General features: G+C 34.8%; 1 protein-coding gene across 2 annotated transcripts in view; it reads left to right on the top strand.

The window, feature by feature from the left end:
• Positions 1-21,267, top strand: part of LOC149791711 (protein timeless homolog) — a 133,060-nt gene that overhangs the window by 24,334 nt on the left and 87,459 nt on the right. For both annotated transcript variants that reach the window (XM_089970219.1, XM_089970220.1), the window contains exons 7-11: positions 756-796; positions 4,480-4,594; positions 8,150-8,214; positions 14,439-14,507; positions 17,397-17,661. In XM_089970219.1, coding sequence (XP_089826345.1) covers positions 756-796; positions 4,480-4,594; positions 8,150-8,214; positions 14,439-14,507; positions 17,397-17,661 — 555 coding nt within the window. The remainder of the gene's footprint in view (positions 1-755; positions 797-4,479; positions 4,595-8,149; positions 8,215-14,438; positions 14,508-17,396; positions 17,662-21,267) is intronic.

Genomic DNA, 21,267 nt, shown 5'->3' with positions numbered 1-21,267 from the left:
ATGCAGCTTCAGTTAGAATTTCGGTTTCTAATTTCCTAAGTAGAGTCATTTATTACATGTTGTTATTGGCATGACATTACTTATGCCTAAGTCGGATATTTAATATATTCAGCTCTATCTCATTATAACATGCTTTGTTATAACACTGTTCCAGATATAACATGATAACTACTATGGATCCCATAAGCAAAATCACACCATTGTATAACAATATGGGTTCAGAGCAATCAGTGTAAACATTCATCATATAAATATCAAATTTCCTTTTTAAAACTATTATTTGAACAAAATTAATCATTCCTGCTACAATGTGGTTCAGCATGCAATGATATTTTCATTATTTCACTGTTTAGGATATAATGCAGTTCACACTATAACGTGGTTTGGTACATAACACTGCTGGCAGTTATGGAACCTGAGTACTGTGCTAAAATTGGGAGAATTTATATTGTGTAAACATATCTTTCATGACATCACTGATACTGTTCTAATATCATATCATGCAGACTTGTAATTTCTGAGTTCTCTGAATATACTTCAAAGTCATGTCATTGCTGGACAATAATTCGCAAATTGTATCGAATAAGTGTGCAGATATTCATCATATGATGCATGGAATCTAATTAAATATCTGAAATTTGTAAAATAATTGTGGTTGCTTGTTTAATGATCTTCAATCTAAATGATGACTCAATGGTTCTCATTTTATTAATTGATAATTGAAGGAATTGATGAATTGTTACATGTTCTTTTAGAGAACAGATGATGATGCCAGTATCCATGACCAAGTCTTGTGGTAAGTCTGTTTTTTTAACAACCTGTTACCAGTTGTATGAATGTGGTTCATTTCCAGTTTACAATACACTGTAAATAATTATATATTTATATCATTACACGTATTGCTGATTTAGTAATCATAGCTACCAAGTGTCCCGTTTTTCCCATATTTTGGACCTGAATAAGGGTGTATGTTTTTCTTGTTAAAAATCTGTTTCTTAAAAAATTTAATTAAAAATTTTCTTTCAATTTTCTGTTTAGAATGGGCACCTGTTTCCATTCTGAGAGTAAATGTATTGCATGTATGTAGGGGTATAGAATTCTACAATATGATTGCTTTGTTTGAAATCGGGGCTGCTGTGCCAGTCTTTAACCACCATATTGGATTGTGCAAAGCAGTTGCAGCTATCACTGTATCTAATTTTTGTAATATTTAACTTCCAGTCACATTGAAAAAGAAGGCAGACTATTCAGAATTTTCTCCAGCAAGGAAAAGAAAACAGAACTTAAAGGACACTTATACTGTCATGTTTAGATTTGTGAAACCTTCTAGTAAAAGAGAAAGCTTTGTGCTTTGCAGATTGTGTGATTGTGATTTCTCTTTTGGGCATGGAGGTGCCCATGACGTAAAACACCATGAAAAAGCTAATAAACATCAGCTTGCTGCTTCATCATCAACAACTCAGAGAGAACCTTGATAAACAAAATTTCTTTTAGAAATGAATCTTTCTCTTTGAGCTACTAGTGTTGCTGGTGATTTATGTCACACATGTTTTCCAGACAGTAAAATTACAAAGGATTACTTGTGTGCTAGAATGAAAACAGTTCAGTAAAAAAAACCCACACACATACATAATTCAGCTCATCAGTGAAAGATGGTACATTGTAATCGATAATTATTAAAAAAAACCAAGGTGTGTAAAAGGCTCCTATAAACAGCCTGTGTCGGAGTGTGTTGCACTCTTGCACCTTCTCATAGACACCTGAATTGAACAGGGTGCCCATTCAGAAGCTGCAAGAGTGCAACATGTGCTTCTTTGATGTTAAATAATTAAGTTACTGTCCTTTACTGATGGTTGCAGATGTTGTAAATAAATATGCATGAAAGTTGTAAAAATCAGTAATTGGCCCAGAAAATTTGTATTTTTGTCATAAAGTTGGTATTTTTGTCCTCTGGGGTTGGCAGCTATGAGTAATATATTAATTATATTACATTTTGTGATGTAGTTGATTGATAATTGTATGCATGCCCTCAATTCTTTGAACAGTCCTCCCCCTACCAGATAGTGACTCAAGGATTGTATGTTGTGTCTTTCTGTTGTGATTATAAACATACTGCTTAAGCAACAATGTTCCTTTTGTGGGATTTTTTGCAACATTGACAGCAAGTCCCACAAGTAGATTTAATGTGCCAAATGTATCACAAAACAGTGAGCAAGGCACATGTGCCAAATGTATCACAAGACAGTGAGCAAGGCACATGTGCCAATTGTACCAATTGTATCACAAAACAGTGAGCAATTCACATGTGCCAAATGTATCACAAAACAGTGAGCAAGGCACGTGCCAAATGTATCACAAAACAGTGAGCAAGGCATGTTATTTTAAACCTTTAATCTGATTAACCCATTTTATCCTGTTTACCAATTTCACCTGCAGTACCTGATTCCTGAAAAGCAATTCTAAATACATTGTGGTAAAACGGAGCATCATACAGCAGCAGCAGCAGAAATTGTGATGATCTTCACCATAACAATATTACTTTAATGGTGAATAAAGATGTCCACATCACATTGCAAAACTCACTTCATTGATGAAAGAGATGATACTTGGCTTCATGCACTTTTTTGACAGTGATTCAGAGAATGAAGCTGACTTTGAAGGATTTCAAGAGGAATGGGTCCAGGATGATTTTTCACCTCAGTTGCAGCCACGATTTAAAATTCAATTCTAACCCATCATTTAAGTCAATATTATCATCAGAATCATCCAAAATCGTCAACTTTATTGTCACTACCCTTGCTATCAACTACCATGTTTACATCTGAGTTGTTGTCCATCATTTTATCAATCGATTTTCAAGCTAAGTTTCTTTTCCAACCATGTTTTGTTTTTAACTTTTACTGCACATGCGTCCTTTAACCATTTCCTGTGTTGGTGAAGAAGTACACAAATATTTTTGATGTATAACACATGTTTCTAGAGACACTACACATATACGTAGTAGAGTATGACTGTAGTCGTATTCAGGATAAAATGGGATTCTACAACCACGTGCATATTCAGGATTAAATGGGTTCATATGCACCAGCCAATCATCACATATCTGAATTACTGGATAATTGTTTTTTTGAAAATGAACAAAATTCATCAAGCAATTTTTTTTTCTTTTTTCCTTATTGCACTGGCATTTGTGCTTGAACTATCTATCCACACCCCAGTCTCTTAATCCCATATTTGGCAAAAATTTGGTTTGTCCAGAAATTTCAAGTACTCAGTATATTCCATAATATTCATTGTGAGGTTATTAATACTCTTGGCATGCTACTGAATTCTAATGACCTTGATGACAATAACAAACAAATTCAAACTTCCACTATTGATTTATGAAAAATATTTAATGAAAGAAATTTTTTAATTTTGGGCTTTTGTAAGCAGGATACGACTTTGATTTGGCACCATTTTTGATTTGTTACGGTGACAAAGGTTTGCTAAAAAGACACAGATATGTAATGACTGATAACAGATTACCTTTAACCCCCAGTATCAGCCTTAGGTTGTGAAATAGCCGCAGTTAAGATTACTCTAACAAACAAGTGGGTAAACCTCACAAAAGCCAAGATGAAAGTTAATCAGAAGCTTAACTTCCGATGAAGATTTAGATTCATAAAATGGTGGCGCCCAAGAATAAAAACACATCAGACTGTCAAGAAATCACCAGAAACTTTGCAAAGACTAATTTTGGATGAACTTGAAATTGTAAACTTTGACTTCTCCTGTACTGATAAGGTATGGTCAGAGACATGAAAGAGGGGAATTTTATTTATTTGGTTCTTTATGTAGATACTATGTAAAATAGGCTGTGTAATGATATGTTGTTTTACTATCAGTCAGCATGTTATAATCACACCACTGGCCCACTTTTTCGAATGAAGCCGGCCAATTTATGCTTTTTTTTACTCATACCAGACTGTTACAAAGTTTCTCTCAAAAGTATTTGCAGTCAAAGAATTTTGTACATCAAGACTTTTCACTTCTTTCCAATGAATCTGAGATAGAGAAAGCAATGAATTATAATCCTTTCTTAAACAGTAACCATTTCTACAACTTGTGTGGGAGCGACAGACAGCCGAGTGGTCTAATTCACTCTCCTTTGCAGATCACTGACATCTCATCTCTGCTTATATAGGTCTTGGACTCGGCCTGTTTGAATAAGTGCAAAAGTTTGCCATTAGCTGCCCATAGGTTGGTAGTTCTTCCCAGGGTTTTCATGGATTATTCCTCCACCATTTATAATGTGTGGCCTGTCATGTGCTGAAAAACGGCATTAAACCCACAATAACTTGTGTGCTGGTTCTCCTGAATTTCCTTTGAGTGGTTTTTGAGGAGATATAGATATAGAGAGACCAGTTCAGAATCAAACAATAGATAGGATGACATGATGCATGGTACTGATCGTGGTTTTTCCATTCTTCATTTCAGGGCAATGCACGTCAGCGGTCTAGAGGATCTACTTCTTTACATTGCTAGTTCGGAAGACGAGAGACAGTATGCTATGCATATCCTGGAAATTGTCTCCCTTATGTTCAGGGAACAGGTGCGTTGAATTTCTTTGTCATTTTTTGTCATCTATCTCATGCATAGACGTACCTGCTAATCATAATGATTTGATTGCATGTCTTACAGAAATGACCCTTACAATAATAGTTTTAAAAAATTAGAAGATGTGATCATTGCAGTCATATCAGGATATTAGCTTGGCTGGGTTTTTGGTCTGGATCCTGATTTTCATATTAGATACAGTGGACTTGGCTATGGTACCATATTTTCTTTACAGGTATACTTCAGTCTGCTGATGTTTTTTTTTAAAAGAAAGTTTGCATGATCAGGTTTCTGCTTTTACATTAAAGCATTACCTAGAAATGTCGTCCATCAAATGATAATGTGTTGAAGGTAAAAGGGACAGTTGCATATAAAAATGTTTACACAGAAAAGCATGAAAAGACAGGATGAAATTTATTGGGCATAATGTATGTCATGTCAATTTGAGTATCGTTTATGCTGGGAAAGATGATAGCTGCCAACATGTAAAATTAAAAAATAAACAAGCAAGAAAGATTAAATCAAGTTCAGAGATTTAGGAAGAAGTCATTGACCTCCATTGGATTTAGAACTGCAGTTTCTGAAACAGAGGTCATTAAGTGTACTTGAACCACTTTTTGGTTGGAAAAAAGTTGCCACCATAACATCAAATCACACTTTTTGGTTGGAAAAAAAGTTGCCACCATAACATCAAATCACACTTTTTGGTTGGAAAAAAAGTTGCCACCATAGCATCAAATTACACTTTTTGGTTGGAAAAAAAGTTGCCACCATAACATCAAATCACACTTTTTGGTTGGAAAAAAAGTTGCCACCATAGCATCAAATCACACTTTTTGGTTGGAAAAAAAGTTGCCACCATAACATCAAATCACACTTTTTGGTTGGAAAAAAAGTTGCCACCATAGCATCAAATCACACTTTTTGGTTGGAAAAAAAGTTGCCACCATAGCATCAAATCACACTTTTTGGTTGGAAAAAAAGTTGCCACCATAACATCAAATCACACTTTTTGGTTGGAAAAAAAGTTGCCACCATAGCATCAAATCACACTTTTTGGTTGGAAAAAAAGTTGCCACCATAGCATCAAATCACACTTTTTGGTTGGAAAAAAAGTTGCCACCATAACATCAAATCACACTTTTTGGTTGGAAAAAAAGTTGCCACCATAACATCAAATCACACTTTTTGGTTGGAAAAAAAGTTGCCACCATAGCATCAAATCACACTTTTTGGTTGGAAAAAAAGTTGCCACCATAACATCAAATCACACTTTTTGGTTGGAAAAAAAGTTGCCACCATAGCATCAAATCACACTTTTTGGTTGGAAAAAAGGTTGCCACCATAACATCAAATCACACTTTTTGGTTGGAAAAAAAGTTGCCACCATAACATCAAATCACACTTTTTGGTTGGAAAAAAAGTTGCCACCATAGCATCAAATCACACTTTTTGGTTGGAAAAAAAGTTGCCACCATAACATCAAATCACACTTTTTGGTTGGAAAAAAAGTTGCCACCATAACATCAAATCACACTTTTTGGTTGGAAAAAAAGTTGCCACCATAACATCAAATCACACTTTTTGGTTGGAAAAAAAGTTGCCACCATAGCATCAAAAATCACACTTTTTGGTTGGAAAAAAAGTTGCCACCATAGCATCAAATCACACTTTTTGGTTGGAAAAAAAGTTGCCACCATAACATCAAATCACACTTTTTGGTTGGAAAAAAAGTTGCCACCATAACATCAAATCACACTTTTTGGTTGGAAAAAAAGTTGCCACCATAACATCAAATCACACTTTTTGGTTGGAAAAAAAGTTGCCACCATAGCATCAAATCACACTTTTTGGTTGGAAAAAAGTTGCCACCATAACATCAAATCACACTTTTTGGTTGGAAAAAAAGTTGCCACCATAGCATCAAATCACACTTTTTGGTTGGAAAAAAAGTTGCCACCATAGCATCAAATCACACTTTTTGGTTGGAAAAAAAGTTGCCACCATAACATCAAATCACACTTTTTGGTTGGAAAAAAAGTTGCCACCATAACATCAAATCACACTTTTTGGTTGGAAAAAAAGTTGCCACCATAACATCAAATCACACTTTTTGGTTGGAAAAAAAGTTGCCACCATAACATCAAATCACACTTTTTGGTTGGAAAAAAAGTTGCCACCATAGCATCAAATCACACTTTTTGGTTGGAAAAAAAGTTGCCACCATAACATCAAATCACACTTTTTGGTTGGAAAAAAAGTTGCCACCATAGCATCAAATCACACTTTTTGGTTGGAAAAAAGGTTGCCACCATAACATCAAATCACACTTTTTGGTTGGAAAAAAAGTTGCCACCATAACATCAAATCACACTTTTTGGTTGGAAAAAAAGTTGCCACCATAGCATCAAATCACACTTTTTGGTTGGAAAAAAAGTTGCCACCATAACATCAAATCACACTTTTTGGTTGGAAAAAAAGTTGCCACCATAACATCAAATCACACTTTTTGGTTGGAAAAAAAGTTGCCACCATAACATCAAATCACACTTTTTGGTTGGAAAAAAAGTTGCCACCATAGCATCAAATCACACTTTTTGGTTGGAAAAAAAGTTGCCACCATAACATCAAATCACACTTTTTGGTTGGAAAAAAAGTTGCCACCATAACATCAAATCACACTTTTTGGTTGGAAAAAAAGTTGCCACCATAACATCAAATCACACTTTTTGGTTGGAAAAAAAGTTGCCACCATAACATCAAATCACACTTTTTGGTTGGAAAAAAAGCTGCCACCTTAGCATCAAATCACACTTTTTGGATGCATGTTTCCAAGTTGACAGGTCATGATATTTTGTTACACTTTACTAAAAAGATGTGCCTGTCCTAATGAAAAATATTCACTGCCTTACTGAGAAGATCTTGTTATGGCTGGCAGGTCTTCGTGTTAGTACAGGTAAAATGTGTAAAAATATTCCACTTGTGTTTGTGTATATTTATGCTTCCATGCATGTTAGTACAGGTAAACATTAAAAAAAATTCACTTTTGTTTGTGCCTGCTTTCATGCATGTTTATAGTGATCTTCAGAGCAAACTGTGAGCTATAACTGCCTACATGCAAGACTATTAAACATGGGGCAGGTGTATGATGTACCATTCACAGCACTTATACAGATGTATGATGTACCATTCACAGCACTTATACAGATCTATAATGTACCATTCACAGCACTCATACAGATGTATGATGTACCTACCATTCACAGCACTCATACAGATGTATGATGTACCATTCACAGCACTCATACAGATGTATGATGTACCTACCATTCACAGCACTCATACAGATGTACGATGTACCATTCACAGCACTCATACAGATGTACGATGTACCATTCACAGCACTCATACAGGTGTAGCCAGAGTAAGATGCAGTTCTAAGTAAGAAAAGAAATGTAGCTTGCTGTATCATTATTTACAATTGATTGACATTTTATTAGAAGATGGAAAGAAATAATTGGATTTAAGTTAACTATATTTTTCTTGTTAGAATCCAGAGATCCTGGCTAGTGCTGGTGTGGGAAGATCAATGACAGAAAAGGAAAAAGATGAAAGGTAATGTGAATGTTCCTGTAATACAATAAACAGATTGATCCAATATTCCTTTTTTCTGCATTCATCAATTATGAAAAATAATTGTGAAACAATGAAGTGGCACACATTAAATGTAATTACAGTAAAACTTTTTGTTTTGAAAGATTAATTGCACGAATACACAGTATAATTTGAAAGACCTGTTCATTACTGTTTTAATGAATTTGTTTTGCCTGTGGTTCTGGAAAACCTAAAATGACTATACATAAACCAAAATTGTAACCACTTTTCAAAGTTGTTCTATACTTTGTGCTTTCGGGTTTGAGTCCCGGATTCGGCCTATGTGAGAAAGCTTGCCAGTAGTTCTTGTGGGTCGGTGGTTCTTTCCTAGGTTCTTCCTCCACCATTAATACTGGCCACCATGTATAGCCTATCTTGTGTTGGAAAATGGCGTTAAACCCAACAACAACAACAACAACTTTGTGTTTTCACTTGATGGATTTGACATTTTGAATTACTTTGATAAATTTGACAAGTTAATCAACTTTGCATTCTTAGTTGCTAAATTATTTATGGTTGCTAGCCAACTTGAAAATCTTGTTATGTTTACTCCTGCAGTGAAGGTCACATGACTTCCAATATGGTTGTCATGATTATCTTAAAATTTTGGTAATTCATAGTGGATGCACACATTGGCATAGGGTTTTCAATCAAATACATCTTTTTATGTATAGTAGTTGGTCGTAAATGAAAATTGTGCATCTTGGACATCTGATTTGGTCATTGGTCATTGTGGTGGTCATCTTTAAAATCTTGTTATGCTATTCTTTAACAAATGGCCTTAATGACATGGGGGCTTTCACTTCAGTATTTGATATGGTGTTCGGTTGGGTCAGAATGAAAATGGTACCCTTGGGATATCCTTATTGACTGTCATTGTGGTCATCTTGAAAATCTTGTTATGGCAACCTTCCTGAGCAGATGGTCATGTCAGCATAAGGTCTGGCTGGTCCTAATTGAAATTGATACTGACGTGATATCCAGTTTGGTTATCGTTGCAGCCATCTTGAAAAGTTTATCAATGCTACTCTCATCATACTGACACAAATTTTCCATAAAAGACTTCTTATGGTATCTAATTAACCCTAAAAGAAAATTTTGCCACTTGGACATCCAGAAAGACTGCTTATGTCCAGTTGGTCCTAAACTTTAATCAGACCATCGTTGTTATGGCCTTGTTTGTGATCTTTTAAAATCTTGTTATATCTTCTTCTGAATTGATGGTCCTTTAGATTTTCCATATTGTACCATAGTTGCCATTTGACATCCAGTATTGTACCATACTGGCTATTTAACATACACTGTTGTACCATAATGGCCATCTGACATCATGTATTGTATCATAGTGTCCGTTTGACAATACACTATTGTACCATACTTGCCATCTCACATCCTGTTTTACACAGTGGCCATTTGACATACAGTATTGTACTGTAGTTGACATTTCATATTCAGTATTGTACCACAGTGGGCATCTGACATCCAGTATAGTGACCATTTAACATACACTTTTGTACCATAGTTGAAATTTCACGTCCTATATTATAAGTTATTACACATTTTTCATACATTATTGTTCCATAGTGGCCATCTGCAGACCTGCCAACCCTTACGATTTTGCCATAAGTCTTACGAAAATGACCCTTAAAATACAGACTTACGGAATAAAAGCAGAAACTACGAAAAAATGATTGTTGCTTAAAAAATCCAGATAATTTGTTTGTCTGTTTGATTTGGATGTGGGTTTCTTATTAGAATTAGTGAAATTAGTCTGGGAACCAGACTAACTTTACAGCAGTACCTCAGACGCTTTAAACTGCACATATTTTGTCATGCAAAGGGACTGCATGATTTAACTGTTGATTATAGATTTTTAAAAGGCGTAAAGCGAGTGCTGCATGTTGATGCTGAAAGGGAAAATAAGCCTCTCAAAAATGTTAATACTCAACACAGAAGAATGAAAGAAATATTCAGATTCTTGTGAATAAAAGCAGGAAGGGACACAATTATTTTATTTGGCAGGAGATATGATTGTCATCATGTGAATTGACCCAAAAAAATTTGAAGAATTATGTAAAGTTGAGAGATAGTAACAAGCTATTGAGGTTGCTGCATAGGGTTTGGAACTGAAGTTTGTGCAACTGTACTAGTGGTAGATAACATCTACATGTACTATTCAGTTAAACATAATGTTTACCGTTGCTGTTTGTTTCAAATACTGAACTTTTAAATACGTTTTCCAGCTTTACTGCAGCAGTTTATGATATTTTGTTGCAGCTCACTGAAAACTGGTTAAACTTAGGAAAAAAAATCAACTGTCTTACTGAGATGGTCTCGTCAGGGTTGGCAGGTCTGCATCTGACACACAGTATTGTACCATAGAGGCCATTTGACATACATTATTGTACCATTATGTCCATCTGACATCCACTATTGTACCATGGACTATTTGACAGAGTATTGTACCATCATGACTATCTGATATCCAGTATTGAACCATATTGGCTATTTTATGTCCAATTTTGTACCATAGTTACCATCTGACATCCAATATTGTACCTTGGTTGCCATCTGACATCCAGTATTGTACCATAGTGGCCATTTGACATTCTGCGTTGTACCATAGTGGTCTTGTGACAAACATTATTGTATTTTAGAGGCCTTCTGAAACTCAGTATTATGCCATAGTGGCCATCTGATACCCAGTATTGTACCATAGTGGCCATGCGACATACATTATTGTACCATAGTGGCCATGTGACAATGTGACACATTATTGCACAATATTGGCCATTGGACACCCACTTTTGCACCATATTGGCAATCTGACATGCAGTATTGTACCATAAAGGCCAGCTGACATACATTTTTGCAGAGTGGTGGTAATCTGACATCCTGTATTGTACTATAGAGGCCAGCTGACATACATTTTTGCAGAGTGGTGGTAATCTGACATCCTGTATTGTACTATAGAGGCCAGCTGACATACATTTTTGCAGAGTGGTGGTAATCTGACATCCTGTATTGTACTATAGAGGCCAGCTGACATACATTTTTGCAGAGTGGTGGTAATCTGACATCCTGTATTGTACTATAGAGGCCAGCTGACATACATTTTTGCGGAGTGGTGGTAATCTGACATCCTGTATTGTACTATAGAGGCCAGCTGACATACATTTTTTGCGGAGTGGTGGTAATCTGACATCCTGTATTGTACTATAGAGGCCAGCTGACATACATTTTTGCAGAGTGGTGGTAATCTGACATCCTGTATTGTACTATAGAGGCCAGCTGACATACATTTTTGCAGAGTGGTGGTAATCTGACATCCTGTATTGTACTATAGAGGCCAGCTGACATACATTTTTGCAGAGTGGTGGTAATCTGACATCCTGTATTGTACTATAGCGGCCATTTGACATACATTTTTGCAGCATAGTGTCCATCTGACATGTTAACTTAGAAATGTAAGAAAATATTTTCATAAGTTTAATTCATGACAGCATACACTAGCCAAATGTCCAAGTCATTGAGACTCACTGGTCAGTGATCTCCAGTCAGCCATATTCTGCTGCTTCCTACGTAGTGGACGGTTAAACATGGGGCAAGTTTAGGTCCGGGTCATAATGGGCTATTAAATACACGGTGATTGTATTTATATGTCATTTGCAGTACTCTGTTAAAAAACAAAAATCTTCCCATGTGTGAAGTTTTACGACTTTATTTTTTAAATCCTTTGTGCTACCTCTATTTCGGATGAAATTTCAAACATTACCTGTATCGTGGTGAGATAATTGAAGATTTCAGATTTAGAAAAAAATTGAGAAATTTAATGAAAATTGGGGAGGCTTTTTAATATGCCATACCTATTGTCCTTCGATGCAAGTGTCTGTCTACGTTTGCTCTAAGTGATAATAACCATATATTATACAGAAAGTTTAATAGATCATGATTTTCACAGAACATTTCTTGTCAGGAATGCTTTGAATATGTATCATGCATTTCAGTATGATTTGAATATGTAGTATACATTTCAGTATGATTTGAATATGTAGTATGCATTTTAATATGCTTTGAATATGTAGTATGGATTTCAGTATGATTTGAATATGTAATATGCATTTCAGTGTGATTTGAATATGTAGTATGCATTTCAGTTTGATTTGAATATGTAGTATGCATTTCAGTATGATTTGAATATGTAGTATGCATTTTAATATGCTTTGAATATGTAATATGCATTTCAGTATTCTTTGAATATGTAGTATGCATTTCAGTATGATTTGAATATGTATGCATTTTAATATGCTTTGAATATGTAATACTCATTTCAGTATACTTTGAATATGTAGTATGCATTTCAGTATGATTTGAATATGTAGTATGCATTTCAGTATGATTTGAATATGTAATATGCATTTTAATATGCTTTGAATAGTTTAATATGCATTTTAATATGCTTTGAATATGTAGTATGCATTTAAGTGTGATTTGAATATGTAGTATGTATTTCAGTATGATTTGAATATGTAGTATGCATTTCAGTATGATTTGAATATGTAGTATGTATTTCAGTATGCTTTGAATATATAATATGCATTTCAGTATGCTTTGAATATGTAATATGCATTTCAGTATGCTTTGAATATGTAGTATGCATTTCAAAATGCTTTGAATATGTAATACGCATTTCAAAATGCTTTGAATATGTAATATACATTTCAGTATGCTTTGAATATGTAATACGCATTTCAAAATGCTTTGGATATGTATTTATAGGTTGCTGCATTTGTATGGGAAAATATGAACAAGTTTTTTGGATGGAATAATGCACGATCTTGAGAGTGCAGTATATCAATTGGACAAAATGAGTTCGTATTTTCTCATACAAATGCAGTAACCTTTTTATTATATGCTCATTTTTCTTATTCTACCTAAGGCTTAATTAAATAAACAAAATACACTAAAAGAAACAAAGTAACTGAATGTATGCCATATTCCACACTAAATACACAAGTGCAGGTTCATCATTACACAACAACAACATTATTAATGAGCACATAACTCCACCCAGATAAATTTGAACTTAGTCACATGCTAGACATAACTTTTGAATGAAAATGGCGTTTTGGTCTACTTAAAATTGAAATTTAGATTCGTATTGTGAATGAATGTGCATTGCAACAACTTTTCCATTTGATCTGGAATGAATAGGTTTATTTTGTTGTTGATTCTACGAAATTTTGTGATTAAGGAGTTGGATTCATCTGGAAATTCTACATGAAATACATCAGATTGAAATAGTGAGGGAGAAGCATGTTAACATATGCATGTGTGTTTCTGTTCTGTCATGGAATATTTGAATTCATAATGTGGGGAAAATATGAAGTCTTTCAATTGCAATTATCGAATTAAATGTTTATTTCGTTTTGAGTGCAGTAAGGAGGATGTAATTGCACTTGAAATATAGTTGAAATTAAAGTACAATTTCGAAATGTGTAATCAAGCTTGAGAACAACATGACGTGGCTTATGTAATTCGGACTAAGAAAGGAAATTCTGGATGTAAAACTGAAAGTATATTTTTTGCCATTCTTATTACCAGCTAAAGAAGACAGTTTATGCCTTGTCACTTGTGTGTTATTTGTAGGTACCCAGTACTTTTATGAAATCTGGCATAACCTGCCTAAATCCGAAACATTGTATCAAAAACATTAACGCAATATGTAGCAAAGCAGCTGGTATGTGGAAGTCCACGAAACATCTGCTTTAGTTCATTCAGAAACAAATGTAATCAACCAAAATGTAAACTGCCTACTATGTGAGCGTACATGATTTGTTTACAAAAAGTGCTCTGCGTCCATTGTTTGTTTACAGTAGAAAGTAATTCCTTTATGAGTGCAATATGAAGTTGTGTGCAAGTTTAGTATCATAAAATACTGAATGATTCTGACAATGCAATGTTAACGGAGAAAAAAATGAGCATCTTGGTATGATTATTATTATGCATTTGAGTATGCAGTATCAAATTCAAGACAAGGATAAAAATTTCTATCACATAAAAAATTGAAACAGCATGCTTCAAAATGTTGTGAAATGTTTTATTTACCTTGTTAGAGTATTTTATTAGGTCTGCTGAAATTCATCAGAATTTGTAAATACTGTAACCTAGACTTTTCGTTTCAGAGAGTTGGAGATTATTAGACAAGAAGAACTTGCTCAGAAGAGGTCAAACTTGCTGAAGTTTAATACCAGGTGATGCGTTTAGGATTGTTGATCTTTTCATAACAGACAAAGATAGAATGAATATTGTACAAAGTGTGTCTTCTGTGTGTCTCTTTCTGTTTTACTCTTTGATATATTATCCTTTCGGTTTACTCTCTTTCTGATATAATTTATGGAAATGTTGATAATAATCATTATAATTACAATTCAGCCATACCAGGTACTTTCATAAAAAGGACACATGCCTATAAAGAAAAATGTGTATGGATTCCTTAATTTTGTTGGGTAGAGATGTAGAAATGGATTCCATTCATTTGTCCACCCATGGGCCTGTCACTCTTTCATTTGCAGAGCACATCTTGAAAACTGCAGAATGTGTCAGTGATACTTAGTATACCTGACACTAGTTGTCCTGGTGTACTGTCTGCTATTCTGAATGCTTCAGTTTTAATATTTATAGTGTTTTCATTCGTTTGCATATGCACCAATCCAATATCTGCACTTTTTTGTCTTGGGCAAAACTCCAAAACCAATTAAAGTATCTCTGCCATGTGCTATGCATGTTTGACTAGTGTATAGAACTTTCTTTCTACTCATAATTCTTAGATATTTTTAATTTTTTCATTGCTTGTCCAGCATTCATTCACACTTTCATTTCTGGATCATAACTCTGAAACATTTCATGACACCTTTGCTAAACATAGTACATGTATTAGCCTAGCAACAAAGATGTGCCTTCTGCTATTCAGAAGTCATTTTCAGTATTCTTAACATGTTTATCTTTTTGTTTATCCACCCATCCAACCATCATTCCCACTTTTGTTTTTGGAACACAGCTCCAAAACTATTGAAGATATTTTCTTGAAACCTGGTATCAGGGTCCGCAGCAACCCATGAAAATTTTGAATTCCATGACATCCTGGAAAACCTTGCAAAAGGCTTAAACTTTAATATAATCCTGGAATTTTATCAGGAAACCCTTGACAATGAAGCCTAATGCACAAAAAAATTGATGATCTCAAATAAGACTGTTGTGTTATTCAGTAACTGTCGGTCTATCCTTGCTGCGATTTTTCACCTGTACACATGCTTGGATGCAAAGATGGTGAGCAAGACAAAATTCCAAGCAACGTGGCTCTGAAATCAAGAATATAAAGATTTGCTACAGAAAGGTGCAGACATTTACTAGCCTTGTTTCAAATTATGTCTCAGGACATTTAATGTAATGTCGCACAAGAGGTGCCAGACATCAAGTGGCAGTCAAAGGTGCCAGACATCAAGTGGCAGTCAAAGTAGCTAAACGTCAAGTGGCAGTCAAAGGTGCTAAACATCAAGTGGCAGTCAAAGTAGCTAAACGTCAAGTGGCAGTCAAAGGTGCTAAACATCAAGCGGCAGTCAAAGGTGCTAAAGATCAAGTGGCAGTCAAAGGTGCTAAACATCAAACAGCAGTCAGAGATGTTCTGCTGTGGATGTTGCATTTCGTTGTATTGGTCCCACATTCCAAGGCCATCCTGGATCCTAAAAGGCCTATCAGCATTGTAAGCTCTATTAACTTTATGACTCCTAAGCAGTCTTCTTGTCTATTGATGACATCGTTTGTATCGAAAGAAGACATTTTGTTGTCTGAAGTTATTTGGACTCCACACGCGGTTTCAAAGCATAACAGTTATTTGTCTAACATGGGAATAAACAAAGTCTTTGCTTGCATGTTCCCTGATAGCAACATCACTAAAAACTTTTCATGTAAAGATAGGAAAACTTTGTATCCCATCTGTTTTGGACTAGCCCCATACTTTAGAATTCTAAAAGGAAAAATAGGAAAACTAACAATTTGTTGTCCTTTTTAACACAAGCATGAACAAATATGGATTTCCACACACTATGGAAACTTATATTTTCAGAGCAAAGCTCAAAATGTCTTTCATAGTAAATACAAATCTTTGACTAATCCTTCAGTCTCCTAAGAGACGATTTAGCAGGCTGGTGGAAGATTTATGACTTGTTTGTATTATGATCATATTTACAATATGTTCTATACACATGTATATCCTTTATAAATAATAAATGTATTTTTGTCTCTGCGTTATGTTTTCACAGATTCATTTTTCATTAGAGACTCTTGCATCTTTTTAATCTTGTTATATATATATGATATTATTATGGTAATGCTTATTGTTTATGAATGTTTCACAATGGCATAATTGTTTTTAACATATAAAGTTGTCATCCATTTCTTTCAAAATATTTTGTTCCTGATGAAGCATATAATAAATAAGAAACTAGTTGCATAAATTTATTGAACTTTGTGTTGTTGTTTATTTCATATATATATATATGTGTGTGTGTGTGTGTGTGTGTGTGTGTGTGTGATATTTGCTTGTACTGAGTATACAATGTACATACTTTATCAAAGGGATGAAAATGCTTGAGTCTTTTACTCATGAGGTAATTTATATCATTATTATATTATATTATGTCATTAATCATTATTCACTCAGAACAAAATTAACTGTCGTATATAATGTAATAAATACAAATGTATTGGTTTGCTAACTTGTATAACAGATTGAAATAGCAGATTTCTTATGGTATCCTGTGTGATAAATGACAGGTGTGTTTTGTGTATATTTGTACAAAAATTATGAGGAATGGAACCAATAAAACCATTTACCTGTATGTAAAGGTAAAGTACTGTATATCCCATTTAAAATACTTTCAGCACATCTACCTTAAAAAACATGTACAGTAATTCCCTTAGAAAATAATCAGTGCATATTTACATGCAAAGAGTCCAATAAAGACATAATTAGTTTTTATTTACCTGTGTATATAATGGCAAGTGTCTGATTCTTCCACACTTATTGGTGACCTTTTACAGATTTGTCTGTAATTAACATTATTATTGTGGTGATTTTGCAGGCATTCTCGATTTGGTGGGACGTATGTAGTGAAGAACATGATGTCAATAAGTGAACGGGAGTTGATATACCACAAATCACAAGGAGATGTTACAAATATCAACCTGGATATGAACAAAAAACCCAAAAAGAAGCCCAAAAATCGAAAGCCTCTCAAGGAGCAAGAGATGATTCGACGTTCTACACTCAGCATACGACTTAGCCTTAAGGAATTCTGCATTCAGTTTCTTGAGAACTGTTACAATCCGCTCATGTACACCGTCAAGGTGAGTGCCACATTTTACTTGCGTATTATGAATTCTCACACTTGGGCATGTGTACTCCATTATCAGCAGTAGAATTGTGTTAGTAATTTGTACCCATTGTAATCAGTCAGCCACAATGGGTATCCAGTTATGAACACTTATGTGTGATGGGTATCCCAGTATGAATACTCATGTGTGATGGGTATCCCGGTATGAATACTCATGTGTGATGGGTATCCCAATATGAATACTCATGTGTGATGGGTATCCCAGTATGAATACTCATGTGTGATGGGTATCCCAGTATGAATACTCATGTGTGATGGGTATCCCAATAAGAACACTCATGTGTGATGTGTATCCCAATATGAACACTCATGTGTGATGTGTATCCCAATATGAATACTCATGTATATTGTGTACCTCATTTCCCATTATGAAAATCATAGACCCATGCCTGCTGTCAATATTAGGGAAATTATATTACATATGTACAAACCTCAAGGTAAGTCCACATTTTTTCCATTCACAGTATCCTATAAATACCACTATCTAATGTCATCTGGTACAAAGTCCAAGAATTCATCCTCATTGTTTGATAAAGTTCTGATATCCTCCATTGTCATCTAGTAAATCGTTTTAACACTTTGATCGTACAGTTTGTGAAATCTATTCAAGGTTGCAAATTGAAAACATGTCACTTGTGTATCATGATCAAATAACCAACCTCTTTTACTTGCCGCTGTACCACTCTCATGGCTCAATCAAAGAGTTGTCACATGAGAAAACAAGTTACGGGATTAAGGTCAATTATTTATTAAATGAGGCAGACCTCGGCTTGGGACTAGAAAACAATGTGTGTTCATGGCTAAATCAAAAGGAATTGTCAGTTGAAATCTGAAGTTCTGTCTTTACTAGCACTGGCAGTAAACTTGTATAAGGTAAACAGGTACCCTCTGGCTGATTTTATTACTGAGATTATTATCAGCGGACAAGTATATGGATATGTGTTGGCATCTTTAACTGTCATATAGTGCATTTATCTCTTTTAGACTTATTCCTGTAAGACAGATCTCTATAAGATTTATTTTCTCTATAGGACTTAATATCTCTATAGGACTTATTGTCTCTATAGGACTTATTATCTCTATAGGACTTATTATCTCTATAGGACTTGTTATTTCTATAGGACTTATATCTCTATAACACTTATTATCTCTATAGGACTTATTATCTCTATAGGACTTAATATCTCTATAGGACTTATTATCTCTATAGGACTTAATATCTCTGTAGGACTTATTATCTCTATAGGACTTATTGTCTCTATAGGCCTTATTATCTTTACAGGACTTATTATTTCTATAGGAACCGCTCTGGTAGCCTAGTGGTTAAAGCGTCTGACTCGGAAGCGGGAGGTCGTGGGTTTGAACCCCGGCTGAGTCATACCAAAGACTTTTTAAAAAATGGTACTAACAGCTGCCTCGCTAGGTGCTCAACATTAAGAGGTTAGTGTTATGACTGGTCGGCCCGGTTTCAGGATAATGTGATTGGGTGGGACATCATGCTACATGTCTGCAGCATGATGCCCAGTGCTAGACATCACTATAAACTGCCACACTGCAGACATTGTAGCAGTATGACTGAAAAATTGTTAAAGCTATATTGAAAATCAAAGTCACACGTCACACACCATGTTGTTAGGTGCCGGTGTATTTGGCTTGGGATTCAAAATGGTGGACATGGAAGTACACATTTTGTGACGTCACATGAAAACAGTGGATATTATATGTATGACAAGTAAATTGTAAGCAATGATATGAGCCCCTGTGACAATAAATAAATGTGCAGCAGCCAATAGTCACATGACATGAGCTTCAAACTGTAATTATTATTCTATGTCTTGACTTTGATCTGAACTTGGAAACATTTTTCTTTTTTATGAGTCCCCAGTTGCCCATGTTATTACCCAGGTTGATATCTTTGGGCATGTACCGGGTACCCGTTGACATCTATATCAGTGAGACTTGTTCAGTCTAGAAGACTTGTTATCTCTGTAAGACTTGTTATCTCAAAGACTTATCTCTATAAGACTTGTTATGTCTAAGATTTATTATCTTAGAGAATTTAACCAAGAGTGGTAATCAATTATAGTAATCAATTATAGAAGAATTCAATTTTCAGCCATCTGTGTCATCAGTAGGGGACTTAGAATCCGTGATTACCAAACTTTCAAACTATTGTGTTGTTGCTTCCTTATCAGTGATTGTTAGGTTTCAGTTCTGGTGGCATATCCTTACCAAGGATTGTTAGGTTTCATTTCACTGTGGCACTTCTTTATCAGTAATTGCTAGGTGTATATTCTGGGTGGTATTTCATCATCAAGGATTGTTAGGTGTAAGATCAGTGTGGCATTTTCTTACTGGGGATTGTTATGTGTAAGTTCAATGTGGCATTTCCTTACTGGGGATTGTTAGGTGTAAGTTCACTATGACATTTTCTTACTGGGGATTGATAGGTTTCATTTCAGTGTGGCATTTCCTTACTGGGGATTTTTAGGTTTCTTTTCAGTGTGGCATTTCCTTACTGAGGATTGTTAGGTGTAAGTTCACTGTTGCATTTTGTCATTGGGGATTGATAGGTTTAATTTCAGTGTGGCATTTCCTTACTGGGGATGTTTAGGTTTCAGTGTGGCATTTCCTTACTGGGGATTTTTAGGTTTCACTTAAGTGTGCCATGCAGCTTTAGATGAGACTTTCAAAGAATTTCATTTCCCATTTCATGACATCATTTAGACAACTTACACCCCTTGATTGCTTTGCCTGTCCTTCTGACTTTTGTTTCTGCAATGATACTTATCAGGGTGTTTTAAATTTTAGCCATATTTTGGCTTACAGTTGTATATTAATGAGACCTTGAACAAATTCAATTTTCATGATATTATTTACAGGGGTTTGTCCTCCTGACTTTGGTATCTGCAGCATAACTTTACCTAGATTTGTTGGTTCTGAACCAGATTTGGCAGACATGTATAGTTTATCATGTTTTGCAATATTCAATTGTTGGTTTTAAAACCAAATTTGGCAGACATGTACAGTCAAGCAAATGTTGCAATAATCATTTTTTTAATTAAAAAAAAACAAATCTGACAGACATGTACAGACTAGTGTATATTGCTATAGTCATTAGAATCAAAAGAAAATTCTGAGTTAATAAGAAAACAAATGCAGCTGTAAAATTAAATGTGAATGAAATTAGGATCCAGCATAGAATATTCCAGAATGAAGTCCTATTCTGGCATACTTATTGAACCAAGTATTTGGGGGTGGGGTGACCAGACTTAGCAGTTACTGAAAACAAATCATGATTCCACTGTAACCAAGGCAGTAATGTTTTGGCATTTTGACCATTTCCAAATCTGTTACATCTAGTCATGAGATTTGATAGATGTATTTATGTTTAAAAGTACTACTCTAAGCAGGTAAAAATATGTCTCAATGTCCTCTTAATGGGGTGAAGGTTAGTGTTTGATTTGGGGATCTCGCAGCAAGAGAGCAGATGCGATTCACCATATTGTGGAATTGTTATTGCTTGAATTATGTATCAAAACAAACACTTCTTGCAGTA

The sequence above is a fragment of the Sinohyriopsis cumingii genome, chromosome 9 (assembly GCF_028554795.1).
Source record: "Sinohyriopsis cumingii isolate HCF-2022 chromosome 9, ASM2855479v2, whole genome shotgun sequence".
Classification (NCBI taxonomy): Eukaryota; Metazoa; Mollusca; class Bivalvia; order Unionida; family Unionidae; genus Sinohyriopsis; species Sinohyriopsis cumingii.
The sequence above is the reverse complement of the archived record's forward strand: the minus strand, read 5'-3'. Positions and strand labels throughout refer to the sequence as shown.